General features: G+C 44.4%; 1 protein-coding gene across 1 annotated transcript in view; it reads right to left on the minus strand.

Moving 5' to 3' along the window:
- The window catches only part of LOC311353497 (uncharacterized protein), a 78,249-nt gene that overhangs the window by 4,280 nt on the left and 57,220 nt on the right, over positions 1–16,749 (minus strand). Inside the window, exons 12-14 of the mRNA XM_084473410.1 lie at positions 8,278–8,320; positions 2,261–2,375; positions 1,437–1,539 (exon numbers count right to left, since the gene is read on the minus strand). Of these exons, the coding sequence (XP_084329536.1) occupies positions 1,437–1,539; positions 2,261–2,375; positions 8,278–8,320 (261 nt within the window). The remainder of the gene's footprint in view (positions 1–1,436; positions 1,540–2,260; positions 2,376–8,277; positions 8,321–16,749) is intronic.

The raw sequence follows: 16,749 nt of genomic DNA on the forward strand, positions 1-16,749 counted from the left end.
GACCAGAAACACAGCGGAGAGAATATAGATCAAATAAGAGAAAATGAGATAGAAAAGAGGTGTGCAAGGTAGAGCAGCAGAGAGAGAGAGAGAGAGAGAGAGAGAGAGAGAGAGAGAGAGAGAGGTAAATAGCCTGTGAAATGACTGTGGGCGTGCTGGCTGCAGCTGGGAGCAGAATGAGAGGGGCCAAAGGAAATAGATGGCAGGCGGGAACTGCAGGACATAACACCAGCCCCTGTTAGCTTTTAGCAAACATACTTTGGCTTCTCCCCCCCCCCCTGTGGTATTATTGAGCATGGGAATTGAGCATTTGTAGGTCTTATATTCGACAACACCATTTCGGCTTGGTGTGAGCAACCAAACTTATTCCATGGCTTTGTGTGTCCGGACACTAATGTTGTACTGGGTGTTATTTTCTTTCTCTTTGAAGCTGGCTGGATGCCATGTGTATGATGTTTAGAGAACCACAAAAGAACACAAAATGAAGATGTGTATATACGCGTGTGTCTGTGTGCCACTGGCTGGTGTTGTGGCTATTCAAAGCCCAACACATTGCTCAATCTACAACGAGCAGAATTTATGAATCTGTAGCCGGCTTCCGAGACAAATGTGCACGTCAGCAGCCTGGGAGTGAGCCTCTGCCTTTAGTCATAGTGCCAAGCGCTCCAGGGGGCGGTGAAATACACAGACGTATGCGTTATACAAATCTGGTGTTGCAAGTCAGAAGACACAAGGTGCCTTCTGAAATGTTAGAATGTTTCTATTGAGATTCTGTGGGCTGCAACAGAGAAGACAATGGTAGAGTAGCCAGTAATAGCTGTCACGCTTGAGTATTGATAATGCTGTAGTCTCATAGAATCTACAGTACATTCATCTAGTGATAATGCTGTAGTCTCATAGAATCTACAGTACACTCATCTAGTGATAATGCTGTAGTCTCATATAATCTACAGTACACTCATCAAGTGATAATGCTGTAATCTCACAGAATCTACAGTACACTCATCTAGTGATAATGCTGTGGTCATATCAATTGTACAGTACAGTCATCTGATCTGATACACTATTAACTTAATATAAATAATATAATCAAATCTACATTAACCCATTCTAAACAATCCAAAAAATTATTGCATCTACATAAAACAAATGTAATCTAACCAATCAAACCTCATCTACAGTAACCTTATCTGAACAATGTAATCTAATCAACAGTAAACTAATTGCATGTATGTACACAAATGTAAATTCATGTTATATATAATTCTAGTCTAATCTAAACTAGAACAAAATATTTGAATCCAATATAATCTAAACACATCCAATGTTAACCAATCCGGTCTAATCTGATCTAAACAAAACTAGTCTAGTCTCATTGTATGGGTGACCTGATGCGATGATGAGTGTAGGAAGGTGATATAGGGTGGCTGGTTCACCTCCTGGCTGAGCAGACATGCAGCCTGGTGGAAAAGCGTCGCTCCCAGGCTTTCGATAAGACCTCCAGTCTGTCTGTCCACAAGGAGCTCACCAGGCCATCAACTGGACAGCAAACCAGACATTTACGTCATTCAGTACAATCATTAAATAAGCCTATCATCAAAAACTCTGATGGTTATTTGTCTTATTCCATTTTTTAGAAAGTCATCTAAGCCATTTTCTCACTGTTGGTAAAAAAAGATGACAGTAATTTAGAGAAAACAGTCTTAAAATCCTATTTTTTTTGTTCATGATGGGACAGCGACGGTGAAGGTTTGTGTGTTTGTCTGGGCAGCAGTTGATGCAGATGGCCGTGAGAGGGTTACGATTTTCGGATAAACCGACAAAGTATAATGCCAAATGTCAGATCCATCGCTCATAAACAACATACTAGCTTGTAAGCGGTAGCACGGACTCACAGACATATACTGTCACTGAAAACATTTCATACAATTGGAAAACTATTATTAGTAAAGTATTCTTAAAGAGCCATTGAACCCACTGTTTCAGCTGGAGTTCTAACACTATGAGATTTTAAATTATGTGTTTTGGGTTGAGAGTTGTCGTCTAACTATCTCTAAATTGGGGACTTACAGTATTTCAGTAATAGTGTTAAAATGGCATGACAAATGACCAAAGAAAACGTTTTGGGTTCACTGGCTCTTTAAGTGCATGCATACTCCAATTATGGTCCCACTTCCAAGTATTTGACTTGTGCATGGATGGATGGATTGATGATAGATACACAGACAAACAGACAGCGCCCAGGGGAGATGAAGCCTACTGGTGTGTTTCATGGCAGAACCCATCACAAGGAAGGAGACTGTGATGCTGATGGCGATGAAGATCTGGATCAGTTCTGACACCCAGCAGTAGGCCTTGTGTTGTTCCCTGATGATCTACAGAGTGATAGAGAGACAGAGAGACAGAGACAGAGAATGAGAGAGTGAGAGACAGAGAAGGAGGGAGACATAGAGAGACAGAGAGAGAGAGATCCTAAGACGGTGATTTTCAGTTGAAACCTCTAAAACTTTCTTAAAACAACAACAACAACACCAGCCAGTAGGGCAATCACTTTTTAGCTGTGTGGGATGAAGAAGCCACTTTGAAGAAGTTACAAGTTTCACATTGTAGAAGGTCACCTCCAGCAAGAAAGCATATTTATATTAAAGTCAACAGGATTCTCCCGCTGCGGTCAGGGAAAAATAGCGCCACGGACCCAGGAAGGCATGAGCGGTGAATGAGATTTGAAGGGAGTCAGGGTGAGGTGGGCAGGCTGTCCTTTTCCCCGGCTAGGAGTTAATAAAAACAGGTTCCTTCTTTTAACATGATTTATTGAGCCTCGTAAATCTGGGGAGCGCTCTACACCAGCTTGATCGTCTCCAGATTGATTTATAGTCCACAACATGTCACATGGGGATGGAGCATTCATGGGATGAGCCAACTTTGAAACACACACAAAAAAAGCAATAATAATGATAGAAAAAAAGGTGGTTCTGTTAAATATTTTTTGGGGGACATTTACAATCAGCCCATCAAAGGCAATCGGTTCTGGAAGAAATATTATCATGATCATTAGTAGGCAGGTTGAAGTGTTAGATGGTGTTAAGATATTAAGAGTGTCCAATAGGATATTAGAACAGCACAAATAATACACAAATGTCCACTAAGGGGTGCTAAAGAGCTACACATCTATTTTTACTAATGGACTGGCCTGTAGGTATACTGTACTGTATTCAGATCCAAACAGTTGAACAGTAGTTGATAACAACTTGTTGATAACGGGTCCTGATCTTCTGATGCAATATTCAATGCGTTCTTCCAGTAGTGTTGTTGTTTGTGAATCTCGCCTACTGTAAATATCCAAGTCTCTCTGTTCAATTTCTCTATCCTTGAATTGTTGTGAATTTAAATATTTCTTATGCACGCATGCACGCACGGACGCATGCATGCATGCATGCATGCACGCACGCACGCATGCATGCACGCACGCGTGCGCATGCATGCAAGCGCGCGCGCGCACACACACACACACACACACACACACACACACACACACACACACACACACACACACACACACACACACACACACACACACACACACACACAGACTAACCAATGCTGAATACAGACACACAAAGGCGGGTTTGTGTGAAATGTGTTGCATGAATTGCTCTGCCTGGTCTCTGCAGATCAGTACTGCTTTACTTTTGGTACACTATTTCTAATAAAATATATTATATATATTATATATTCTAATATCTGAAACTATTTTAACCAATTTTGTAGAACTTGAGTGATTTATTTTAAGTGAGGCTTTAAACAACTGGGTGGGGGACAGATGGTGGCAGTAGTGTTTGCAGTGGTCTTTCCAGTTGAGGAATAGTGTGTTTGTAACTACGCTCCCCGCTCTCAGAAATTCTTGGTTTAATAAAGGTGAGAAAGTCCACACTGCAAAACAGACACATTGGTCTGCAATGTGTCTGCAGACACACACACACACACACACACACTCACACACACACACACACACACACACACACACACACACACAAATAGAGATGCAGGAGCAGGGCATAGTCCAGAAAAAGTCACAGCTTTATAGCTTTATACGAAGAATATTAGTTTTCACAACAAGGTGTGAGATGATTACTTCGACGCAGGAGAGAACGTGTGGCACTGGCTTCCCACTTAGCACTGTCGTACTATAAGCTGTACCCTAATAAGCTGTAGCCCAATGTTCCACTTGTGATACTGTATATTATTATCCATCTTGTAATGATAACATATAAATCTGCAATGAGTATAATCATGCTTGCGTCCGTTTTCTTTTGTTTCACACATGGATTGCGTCATTCACACACAAACAAACAAGCCAGGATATCACAAAAGGATATCACATCTATGGCGCTCACGTCGGCTCGTTCTCTGGCAGGGGATGGGTGTGCCGGCGTTGTCCATGCCTGGCAGCCTCGGCTAATTGCTCCATGTTGTTATTAACAGGGGAGTGGCTAGCAGGGTGAACGTTCTCTCTTCCTTTGTAGTTGAAAGCAACACAGGCTGACTGGTCGCTCAGTACAGCCACCCACCCGCCTTCCACCCATGCAGCAGTCCTCACGCTCTCAATGCATCTCGCTGTGAGTGCGTACACACACACACACACACACACACACACACACACGCGCGCGCACTTGCACGCATGTGCAGGCATGCATGCACATACGCATGTACTTACGCACGCACGCATGCAAACACAAACACACACACACACAGGAACAGGCAGAGGCACACACACACACAGACACACACACTCACGTACACACACAGGCAGGCACAGGCACACACACACACCCACACACACATATACACACACCCACACACACACACACACACACGCACACACACACAGGCACACGCACGCACGCACAGGCACACGGACGCACACACACACACACACACACACACACACACACACACACACACACACACACACACACACAGGCACACAGGCACACACACACACACACACACACACACACACACACACACACAGGAAAACTAAAGAGCCAAGCAAAGTGTGCTGTGCAGCCTGTGTCGGACGTGTAGCGGCGTGGAAATGCCAAATGGCCCTAAGTGTTCAGTGTGGAGCCAGATTAGATTCAATGAGTGCATTTCAGAGCAAAAGGGCAATCTCCTGACTCTGGGAGACAAGTGCTCACACGCAGGTCTAATTAGATGAGCCCAAGCAGCTTGACCATTATGGCATCTGTAATCACCCCTTGGTCAAGGAGGTGTACTTTAAAAAAATATGTTAAGCAGTTGTTGTGCATTGCAGGACATTTTACCTGCTGTTCTAAATTACTGCACGACCCACAGTCTCTTATCGTGGGCTTGACTGACACCACATCGCCCAGCACTATGCACACATCGACACATTTTAATGTAAAGCCAGCATTGCTTTAGCTTCGGCCATTACACACAGCCTTCAGCATTGAGTACGGTGCTGTGATGCCTAAATGTACTTTATATTTATTTGAAAAAAAAACAACGCATATAGGGCAAGCTCACAGACAGATGACAGATAAACAAGCCTGCTGTCATATTATTTCAAAACTTCACCATTCCATACATTTTGATCAAAAACCTGCACATAGGCTTTTACACTCCCCATTCTGCAGAGTTCGGCTTAGTTCAGTCGAATTGGATGCACTGAATGAAAGCATGTCTTTCTCAGATCAGAACCGGAGGTTTTCTAAAGCCCAGCCGTTGGCCAAATAGACCACCATTTATTTATTAAACTTCACCTTTATTTATACAGGTTAGATCTTATTGAGGCACACACACTTATTTTCCAAGAGGGACCTGCTCAGCAACATCACACACTTGCAACAACTAACAACATCCTTAGTGAGAGTGCTGCTATTTACAGCTCACCTCTAATGAGCAAAAAGGCACATAACATTCCAGAGACGTGGTCCAATCAGGGTTCAACCAACCATTTACCAAGACCATAGCCCATTTACCAAAGGGCCTAATCCGAATTGTGCCGCCCTTAAGGAAAACAAAAAAGCCTTAAAGTTGACAGGTTCACTGCCTAAGCTGCCAGACTGTTCCTGGCATTTAAGATGTAAGGGTCCTTCCACTTGTTTATAAAGCTCTTAATGGATAAGAACACTTTAACACATCAGACCCTCTGCCTCTTCATGCCAATGCCTTCCTTTGTTGCCAGGCTTTTAAACGTCTGCACAGCTTACCCTGTTGGAATGCTTAAACGGAAGAGAGAGAAAAGGTTGTTTTCCCGGTGAAGGTGAGGAGCTATCAGCACCGCGAGTGGAACACACGCCTACGTTGTTTGAATGTTGCTGTGACTGTGTGCGTGTTGATGTTCATTGCTTATACTCTTGGATGTTTTGCACTCTCCACCGCCGCCTGTCAGCTGTGGCAGCTGAAAAACTGCAAAAAGAGAGAACGAATCCCCGCTCGGTGTGACTTTTCGGTGATCACTCCGTCATTCCTTTCATGCGTGAGGGTTGTGTAAAAAGCCACTTCTGTTGTTTCCCTCCATTACATGATCATCATTACAGGATCACAGGTTTGTGGGTTTTTCCATGCAGTTCCTCGCGCTACGTTCTCTGCTCTCTCACCTTTGTATTCCCTTTGGTGGCGAACGTGGACAATACGTGCCAATACATTAATGGAGATGTGCTGTCGCTTTGCTTGCTACGTGAGGAGGAGAAGGGGTCGGATTCTGCTGATGGGAGCCATAGGAAGGCGACTTGTTTGAATGTATACTTTGACCAGTGGCCGTCAGGGCCAGCAGGGCCTTCTCTTCTGGCCCTGTCAAAATCTAAATAATACATATATTTAATTGTATTTTCAAAATTACATTAATGTGTGTCTGAATGCATCTTAATTCCATATTTTTGTCTGTACATTACAATATAATTCCAGAAGGAAAACTGTTCTTTTTGTAAAGCTGAGCTCAGCTGAATAACGCATCACAGCTACATGAACCAGCGGGGCCAGCACTAGAAGTATTGCTAGTCTTCTGCTGAAGCTGCCACCTCCCATTGGATAATAAATTTGACTGACATGTGTCATCAGCCAATCAAATGTTGATGTGTAGTGATATATATTTTGGGCCCCCAGGGCCCAGCAATATGCCAGCCCCCGGTGATGTCATCAGGGAAGTTTGAAACATTGGTGGGTAGTGAGAGAGAGTTGATATGAACTACTATGGCCACCGCCTTCACACCACCTAGCGATCCTGTTTCTGATCTCCTTCGTTTGCCTTTTTCAAGGTGATCGTTTGGAGAAAAGACAGTTAATTTCAAGCGATCTTTCTCAACTCTCAAGCGCATTAAAACATACTCGCGGAGTCGTGAATTGCAACCGGACAGACCTGACTCTCTGGCATCTATTGTCATCGAGAAGGAGCTGCTCATTAAACTAAAACAGGAGGCCCGACTGCATGAGGAGGTCATTTAATGTTTTTCCCTGAAAGGATCGGAGGATGGATTTCCACTGATCCGAAGTGATGGGTGAGTGTTACTTTGTACTGTGTAGGAGGAGTGATAATGTTGTTGTAGTACTTTAGTTTATAAAGCATTTTTTGTAATGGTTGGAAACATAAATATATTGCTGGAATTTGGGCAGTAGGCTAAACAGTAATGCTGTGTTTCAGTGATACCGCTTAATAAGTATGTTAAATGAACCCGTTCTCAACTACTCCTGGGCTGGAGGCGGTGCACTTGTAATATTGTCGCTATACTTATTGAATCCATTGTCCAAATCCATGTGTGTGATGTGCAATCTGGTTGCGGAGTGACATACTGAAAGATCTGATGGTGATGCTGCATTAGTCTAGCTGCGGTAATGCACAGTGGTGTGCGTGTGCGCTGTTGTTGAAGATCAACTGTCTTGTTGTTGATGTAATGCAGTTGCACAGAGTGTGATGCACATATGGCTTTGTTGGCTGTATCGGCACCTAATATGATATTTGTGGGCATGTCTGTGGGGGGAGCCCTGACTTAAACCCCACGGTACGCTACTGACTTTAACCCATAAGGGTTAGTAGACTGCTCACCTGCAAGGCAAAGCTGGGAATCGGAAACTATCATCGCCTTGTTTAATATCTGGTGGACTAGGAGGGATTATCCTAACGCAGCATCTGTATTTTACAGGAAAGCTGTGCGTGCAAGTGTTTGACAGAGTGGATGGGATGCCGGGGAAGAAATATTATATATTATATTATGACATGTTATATATAGTGTAAGCGTGCATACGGTGCAATCTTACTTTAGTCAGGGGAATCGTCGCAATTTCTCCCGCGTTTTCAGACCTATCGGGAAGAAAGACAAGCAAAAGGGTTAGTTCAATTTAAATTCTTGAATCCTGGTGTGAATGCACCAGGGAGACAATTCAATGAAGACCATCACTTGCAGGCAGGGATACAACTGAGCCAATGCCATTCATTCAACCACGACTCTGATGAACAGCAGCTCGTGGCTTTCGTTAGCAAAATACTGCTAGGCATTCATTTACAAATGGTAGCAGTTAAAAAAAAATAGAAAAGGAAAGAAAATACGAATCAATGGTATGTACGACAATCTGTTTTCAATGATATTCGAAATACACTGGTAGTTCAATCATTGGACGGGGCTTTACTATGGAGACCATGGGAAGCAACAGGATTTTGGATGTATTTCCCTGGGGTGTGCCCAGATTTCAGCATTGTTTGCGGCAGGCCACTGTCGCCCTGTGCTGCTGTGTTTGTCACAAGGTCACCAGCCTGCTATATGAGGGAACGGGGCCTCACTGCTCCACTCACTCACTTTTCACGTCAGGGGTCAGGGTGATAAATGTTGTGATATCACACACACATGCACACACACACACACACACACACACACACACACACACACACACACACACACACACACACACACACACTCTCCTATCCTCTTGCTTTTATTTGTGCTCTGACGTTTCCTCGCTGTACTGAGCAGCAATGATAGTGTTGGTCTGTCCTCCTCATGTTTCTCCTTCTCTGTCCTAGTTTCACTCGCTTGCTCTCGCCAAATCATGTGAATACCACATCTCTTTCTCAATCTCAGACGCAAGCATGCACACACTCACACACACACACACACACACACACACACTAACACAAACATGCACACACACACACCACACACACATAGCCACACACAAGGATGCCTTGGGCCAAACGGATATCACTTTCTGGTGATTAAAAACTTTCCTGTCCAACTTCACATCTCTTCATACAACAAACAAGAAGGATTAAACGCAGTGTAATTGCAATATGGAGTGGCTGCGGACAGATAATCATACAAGCTGTGAAACAGCATGTAAACTAGCGGTTGCATTTTTATTATTAACTTCCACAATATTCATATAACATATTTATAGTTCAATCTAATCAGGATATTAGCATAGGGCAAACATGGCACGAGGGTTAATCATATGCTTAATAGTTTTGTTATGTTGTTGTTCTTGTTGCACTCTGGTATTTTTCCTGGTTTGTCTGTCTTGCAGCTGATGAAGGCCCCTGTGGCTCTGCCCTTCTTCTTTATACCTAGTTTTCATCAGTTACCATCTCGACCAGTCAAGATGTAACCGATGTAATCTGAATAAATTCCAATAAATGCAAAATGAGGCTTGCGCAGGGTTGAACTAGTACAGACCACAAGCTGCAGATTTATTTTCCCATTGACTTCATTAGCATGCAATGCTTTCATAGCCATTCTCCTTCCTTCATTCTCCTTTATTAAGAGATGACCCTCAGTCTCCAGTAACGAGCCGGTGCACTCGGTCACCCAAGGGGGATGACACAGCATCTATTCTTGTCGTTATTGGGAACGCTATTTGTTTTGGGTAATTCTTTTCAAATGATTCTGTCTCCGCAGATGCATGCTGTGGTGACCCTCTTAATAGGCTCCTTGTTGTTCTCTCTAAAAATATATCCACTCACGCTTTCTATTTCTGTCGCTGTTGTTAATTGATGTGGTTCTTTTTTAACAGCTCAGGCACGATGACAGTGTCCAGCCCTCACTAGGAACCAGCTGTTCGGTTTTAACAACAATATGACTCTAAGCTTACACTTAACCATGACATTGTTACCCTCATTCGTGGTTTCATATTTTATTATTATTATTATTATTATTATTATTATTATTATTATTATTATTTTCTGGACACCTGAAATCAAAATTGGGGATAAACCAACTCTGACAGTGGGATCCATTACATTCAAGTCTTATGTCTGGCCCTAACTCAGATGACCGAAAGAGCCGTAAGACAAAGACAAAATATATGCGTATATATATACTAGGGGTGTAACGATACACTAAAGTCACGATTCGGTACGTACCTCGGTTTTTAAGTCACGGTTCGGTATGTTTTTTCGGTACAGCAGTTTTTTTATTTTTTTATTTGATTTGATTTTGATTTGATTTATTAAATTGTATCAAACAAATGCCTTACACAAATGAAAAGACATCAAATACAATTGAGGATAAAAACACAATAAAGTCCAGGACTTATTTCCATTGTGGTCCTCAACACAAAACATCAGGACAAGACAAATGAAACGTGCATCGAACCGTTAGACCCGTACCAAAAAATTTCGGTACGAATGAGTGCATCGTTACACCCCTAATATATACATATATATATAGGCCCTTAGACACATGGAGTGAATATAGAGTACTTTGTATCAGTCAACTTAACTCAAAGCAACCGATCGACTGCTGCTGTTTCATCCAGACGTGTTGTGTGTGTTATGTGTCTCCATTAGGCTTGAGACGTCATGTCAGATATGGATTTGACGCTGCAGAGAGAGCTCAACAAGAGCAAAAGGACCACTCTATCCTTTTCAACGCCTGAACACCTTGGCCTTGGCAGGCCTTGGCTGCAAGATAGAATATGATCTTGTCAGTAAGTGCAATCATACATGATTCACACTTTTGTTGATATAAAGTCATTGACATTGGCATGAATCCTGACTTTTTTTTAAATGCATTCGAGTGCTGCCTACATCCAAAACCCTTTTGTTTCTGGTTTAGATTTTCTCTAAATGTATTCCCCTTGCCTCTGGCTCCTGCCCGGAAACTGTCCAGCCCCTGGCATTGCAATGGCTTTCCAGGGCCGATGAGAAAACGCTACAACGGTGGTGGATAACCGATTGTAGTTAACATCTAATCAGACCTTGTGTTGTTTACACAAGGGTGACTGTAGTACAGTTTAAGGTTACATTCATTTATTGTATATCCTTAACTGCTGCTATTGTTGTTAAGTAAAGGGGAATTGCACAATATTCACACTTAACACTACTACATACTGTACATTAAATAGCCACAAAATACATTGAAATCGTTGCTAGTGGCAGTATGAGTGGCTGTGTGTGTGTGTGTGTGTGTTTATAAACACACCTGGATGGATAAACACTTATAGCAGTCCTGCCCTGAGCCTGCCTTGAGTACTTTCAAAGCTACTCTACTGAAATATTAAACCAGTGTACATGGGGTCTCAAGTTAATGTGGCACAGAGGGGAGCTGGAAAGAAAGAAAGAGAGAGAGAACGACCAAAAGACAGAAACAAAGGAAGAGAGAGAGAAAATCCATGTGGTCTTAAGCAGACAGATGTAAATCCTCCCCGATCGCTCTGAGATGGGTAAAGCCCCACCACTCGGGAGCTTCACACCACACATAGAAGGTGGGGGAGAGAGGTTAGATAAGGGGGTTGCAGAACAGTGGAGGAGAGAGGGCGGATGAGGGGGTACAGAACAGTGGAGGAGAGAGGGTGGATGAGGGGGTACAGAACAGTGGGGGAGAGAGGGTGGATGAGGGGGTACAGAACAGTGGGGGAGAGAGGGTGGAGGAGGGGGTACAGAACAGTGGGGGAGAGAGGGTGGATGAGGGGGTACAGAACAGTGGGGGAGAGAGGGTGGAGAAGGGGGTACAGAACAGTGGGGGAGAGAGGGTGGATGAGGGGGTACAGAACAGTGGGGGAGAGAGGGTGGATGAGGGGGTACAGAACAGTGGGGGAGAGAGGGTGGATGAGGGGGTACAGAACAGTGGGGGAGAGAGGGCGGATGAGGGGGTACAGAACAGTGGGGGAGAGAGGGCGGATGAGGGGGTACAGAACAGTGGGGGAGAGAGGGTGGATGAGGGGGTACAGAACAGTGGAGGAGAGAGGGTGGATGAGGGGGTACAGAACAGTGGGGGAGAGAGGGTGGATGAGGGGGTACAGAACAGTGGAGGAGAGAGGGTGGATGAGGGGGTTGAATCTGTAGGAGGACCACAACGGCAACGTGTAGGAGGAGCGAACAGGAATAGAGTTCACGAGTTGAAGATCAAAGACATCGGGAGCCTATAGGCTGATAGATTCATGCACCAATTAGACTGACCGACCAGGGCCGGAGAACAGACGCAGAACGACAGACAGACGGACAGACTAGCGGTGGAGAGTGATGGGTGGGACCAAAAAAAGTGGAGAACAAGCAAGCGACGGGTGTCACGGTGCAAAGAGAATAGCATTACAGTCGTATAAGATGTTTAAATATGTATACAATCAAACAAATATAAACATATTCGTGTTTTCTAGTTTAAAGTTTAAAACTATAGCAGTTCTGTGTGAGTTACTTTTGGGATCGCTCAGTATAATTCGTACTATGGTTTCCTCGCTCCTCCTTCTCAGAAGTCCTGATGCAATGCCAAGAAAAAGTGAATTATACATGACTCAAGGGTGAGCCTGCTTTTTGTGCAGGGAAGGTGAAACAAGATCCGCGCACTGGGTACGTAGGATGTAAAAACCCAGACATCTGAGCCCTTTGGAGGCACCTTGCTGTGTGTATGGTACCGTTCATGTGGGTCGTGGTACACAGTCTATCGGCATCATCGACTATCACCACACATGTGTTCTTGCCGTGTCAGAGATTGGTTGGAGAGTGGTACAAAATTGTGTTTGAAATCAAACAGCATTTTGGACAGCCTTTCTTTTTTTGACGGAGAAAAGCTGCCGATGCATAATACATCCGCGACCGTGTTGAGTGAAACTACCACGAGACGTCAGTCTGGAAGACTTCATCTCACTTCTCGATACGAGCCGTGTGGGAAAAGGTCTAGCCAACTTTTAACAAATAAGCTTTTTACAAATATTAGACGAAATCCTAACATCCAGCAATTCTATCAAAATAAATAAATATATATATATAAATAAATAAATATATAAATAAATAAATAGATATATATAGTATATTTAGACATACACATACGCACAGCCATTCGTAAGAAGGGAAAACATTGAGTCACACATTGAGGGAGGTCAATTAGGTGGGGGGGAGGGTACAGGGACACCAGGCCGCCGTGGCAGCGCTAATACGGAGAGCTGAAAAGGGCCCTGTGCATCAGGCACTCTACCGCAGCCAAGCATCCACCCTGGCGTTTACATTGTTCCTGGAAGTCTAACACTTCCGTCTTCGCCTTGCATCGGGCTATGACTGCTCGTTTAGCCGAATGAGTCGCAATTACACCAAATGAGGAACGCAGTGCTGATCCAAATTGCTGCCTACAGCAACGCTCGTCTGAAACCGATTGAAAGTGAATTACAAGGCTGCAGATACATGACTGTGGGTGGAGTGGCCCGTTAGACAGTTGCGGTCAGCATATGATGAGCGTCAGCGCCAAAACATGGCATAAGTATGAGTCGGGTTCATCACGGTTGAAATGCAAATGAATGTTGACAAAAACAAATAGAACAGTACAATTTTGAATGGTGTTTGAAGAACTGTACTGACATAGCAATCAGTGCACAAATAAACAACAAGAAACTATGCAACAATGTCGCATTTAACCGATTACTCATATCTGACATCAGTGTCTAAGTGAGTCTCTCAGGCCTAGATCCTATAATTGGTAAGTGAGGCAACATGCTTTCTCCACAAGGCACTGATATTACTAGGTTTCCTTGGTTGGTCAGATTTGGCAGCAACACAAAGGCCAAATAAGAACAGACTAAATCTGTATAGCCTGCTGTTCAATGAATGGATTTCAAATGCGTTTCCCTTTGAACATCTCTAACCAATAAATGAAAGACCAGTTTGGCAGCATGACCGCACCTGACGGAGGGCTGTGTGAACACTAACTGGACCAAATACAAAATTGACCACAGTACAGCAACTTTGATCCTCAAGTGGACCAAATCGAATGCCACTACTGGTGTGGAAAGGGCCCAATAGGAATAGAAAGCATGGGACTGCATTTGTCTTCAAGGAAAGTTTGTGACCGATTTGAAAAATAAGAAAATAGTTGAACAAATGGTAAAAAACAAACAACTAGCAAAGCATTCGACCTTGCACACCTAATGTTCCTAAATAAGTAGATATCAGGGAATAGTCCGCTGAAAAGTCCAGAGACAAGCATTAGACATGGGTTCAAGAGGTATATTCATACGATACATATGCTATGTTCACCATTTTAATCTCTGGAACCCGACTGCTTTCTTTTTATAATGTATATTTTGGGACAGTTTTGCCATATTCATGCTATTTGATACGTTTTTGCTTTTTTTGTACTCTTATTAATAAAATATCTCCTTTTACATAGTCGTTGCTTGCCATGTCACAAGGAATTTCACTGTTCGGTTCCCTGGGCTATACTGTAAACAGAACCAATAAAACACTTTGACTTTGACATACATATTTTAGAAATTGCATACAGAATTCCCTTTTTTGACATTGACATGTAAAATCTCTCATCTGTTCCCATACCATCCTATTAAAAGGCTCTCTACCATCGGCCATTTAAATGCCCTAGAAACAATAGGACAGCTAATGTAGCCATCATTTACTAAAGGGTGACCATAGGATTTGTCTGTAAGTCCTTTGGCCCATAGAGATATGAGTGCATTGGTCGCCTGAGGCCTCCTCCTATCTCTACCGCGGCTCTGATGGGGACGTGTCTCTGAGCTCCAGGTCATACGTTTCTCTCAATGGACACCTCTTCACATAGGTGTTATCATAGGACAAACACTACTTTCACCACAATGCACCTATTCCAGAGCCGTAACTGCAGGGAACGCACCGGAGTAAGCCCCAGCGTTGACGTTGACGTTGGGTAGGTTTGGCAGGTGTTTAATGTATTTCTGTCAGAGCCCCAGCAATGGTCAATGTGTTATCCTCACTGTATAAAAAAGAGCAGACCCATAATTAGTGCTCTGAGCGAGACCTGGAGTTTGGCCTACGATGACGCCTCGGTGAAAAGGGTCTACTGTGTCGAATGATGATCGAGGCAGGCCAACCCAATCACAAACTGCCCCGAATCCCTGGACGGCCAACCCCCTGGGTCCAGGCTGTACCATGAACGCACTTCAATCCATTATCTACTAAATAAATCAAACCCGTTATATGCAAATATTCTGAAGCTGACCGGGATATAGGAAAAAGAGGACATGAAGGCTACGCCCACAGGGCCCCTGCCGTTACGTCAGCGAGCTCGTGTTTGTCCCTCTCCTCTTTTTCCCGCTCTCTCTTCGCGCCAGAACGGGGGTGGGGGGGGGGGTGTATAGAAGTACCGCACATCTTTAGAATACAAAGGCCAGGAGACGTGGGAATTGAGGCGGCCTCAACGTGTCAGAGGCAAATGGAGGAGCGGTGCCGGAGTGCGGACAGACCCCTTTGTTCGCCCTCCGGTCCCTGTTTATCCTGAAAGGCTCGCTTTAATGTTTCACTAGGGGGCACTCTTGGACTTTGAAAAAAGCAAACAGCCTTCCCGCCTCCCCAGCCCCCCCCCCCACTCCCCAGCCCCCCCTCGCCCCCGCCCCCCCCATCCGCCGCCCGGTGAGATGCGTGGAGAGAGAGGAGGGAGATAGGGAGTTGGCGTAGGGGCTTACGCTGTCGCCCCGGCTGTGTGGAGAGAAACGACGAACCCTGCTCTTTAATAAAAAAAAAAAGAAGAGGAGAGAGAGCGAGAGAGAGAGAGAGAGAGAGCGAGAGAGAGAGAGAGAGAGACAGATATACGCACAATGAGCGCTGGCGGGTACAGGAGGGAACGAGCGAGACGGTGAGAGCGAGAAAGAGCAGACGAAAAAAAAAACCAAAACCCGCAATAAAACATAGAAAAAAGAAAATTAGGCCAGGCAATCAAAATGAGAAATGGTTTGTTCTGCAAATCAAAGGAATGAAGGGGGGGGGGGGGGGAGGGGAATATATCACTCGTGAGGAAGAGGGCTGTTGGGGCAGTGTGTGTGCTGCGGTGAATTCTAAGGAGGGCGTCGGAGCGGTCCCGGGCTCATCGTTTGGGGATGTGGTTGAGGGGGTGGGCTGCTTCTGCATGGTGCATGCTGACATATGGATGGCTGATATATTATTCTCCCCCCCCCACCCCCAGAAATAAAATAAACCAAACCCATCTCATTTTGGTTGACATGAGGCTAAACTGGGGGCAGGGCACTGCTGTCAAGGAAAACCTTACTGTTTCCGATGGAGAGTGTGGACCTCCAAACACATGTATCGTGGTCTGCTCCCACCCCGTTCTTGCTCTTCATAAAGAGGGTTACCCTAAGCCATGAGCCTCGTTTTCAATGGTCAAGGTGAAGAACGGCAGAGAAGACAGAGTGGTACGGGTGCACCCCTCTACCGCCATCTGAGAGGCTCACGGGTACTGTCTTGTATGTGTTGTTCCAGCTTACACGTTGTGACATAGTGCACGCACATGGACAGACACGCATGCCGCGCATGTGCACACACAC

This window comes from Micromesistius poutassou (assembly GCF_964030765.1).
Source record: "Micromesistius poutassou genome assembly, chromosome: 9".
Lineage (NCBI taxonomy): Eukaryota > Metazoa > Chordata > Actinopteri > Gadiformes > Gadidae > Micromesistius > Micromesistius poutassou.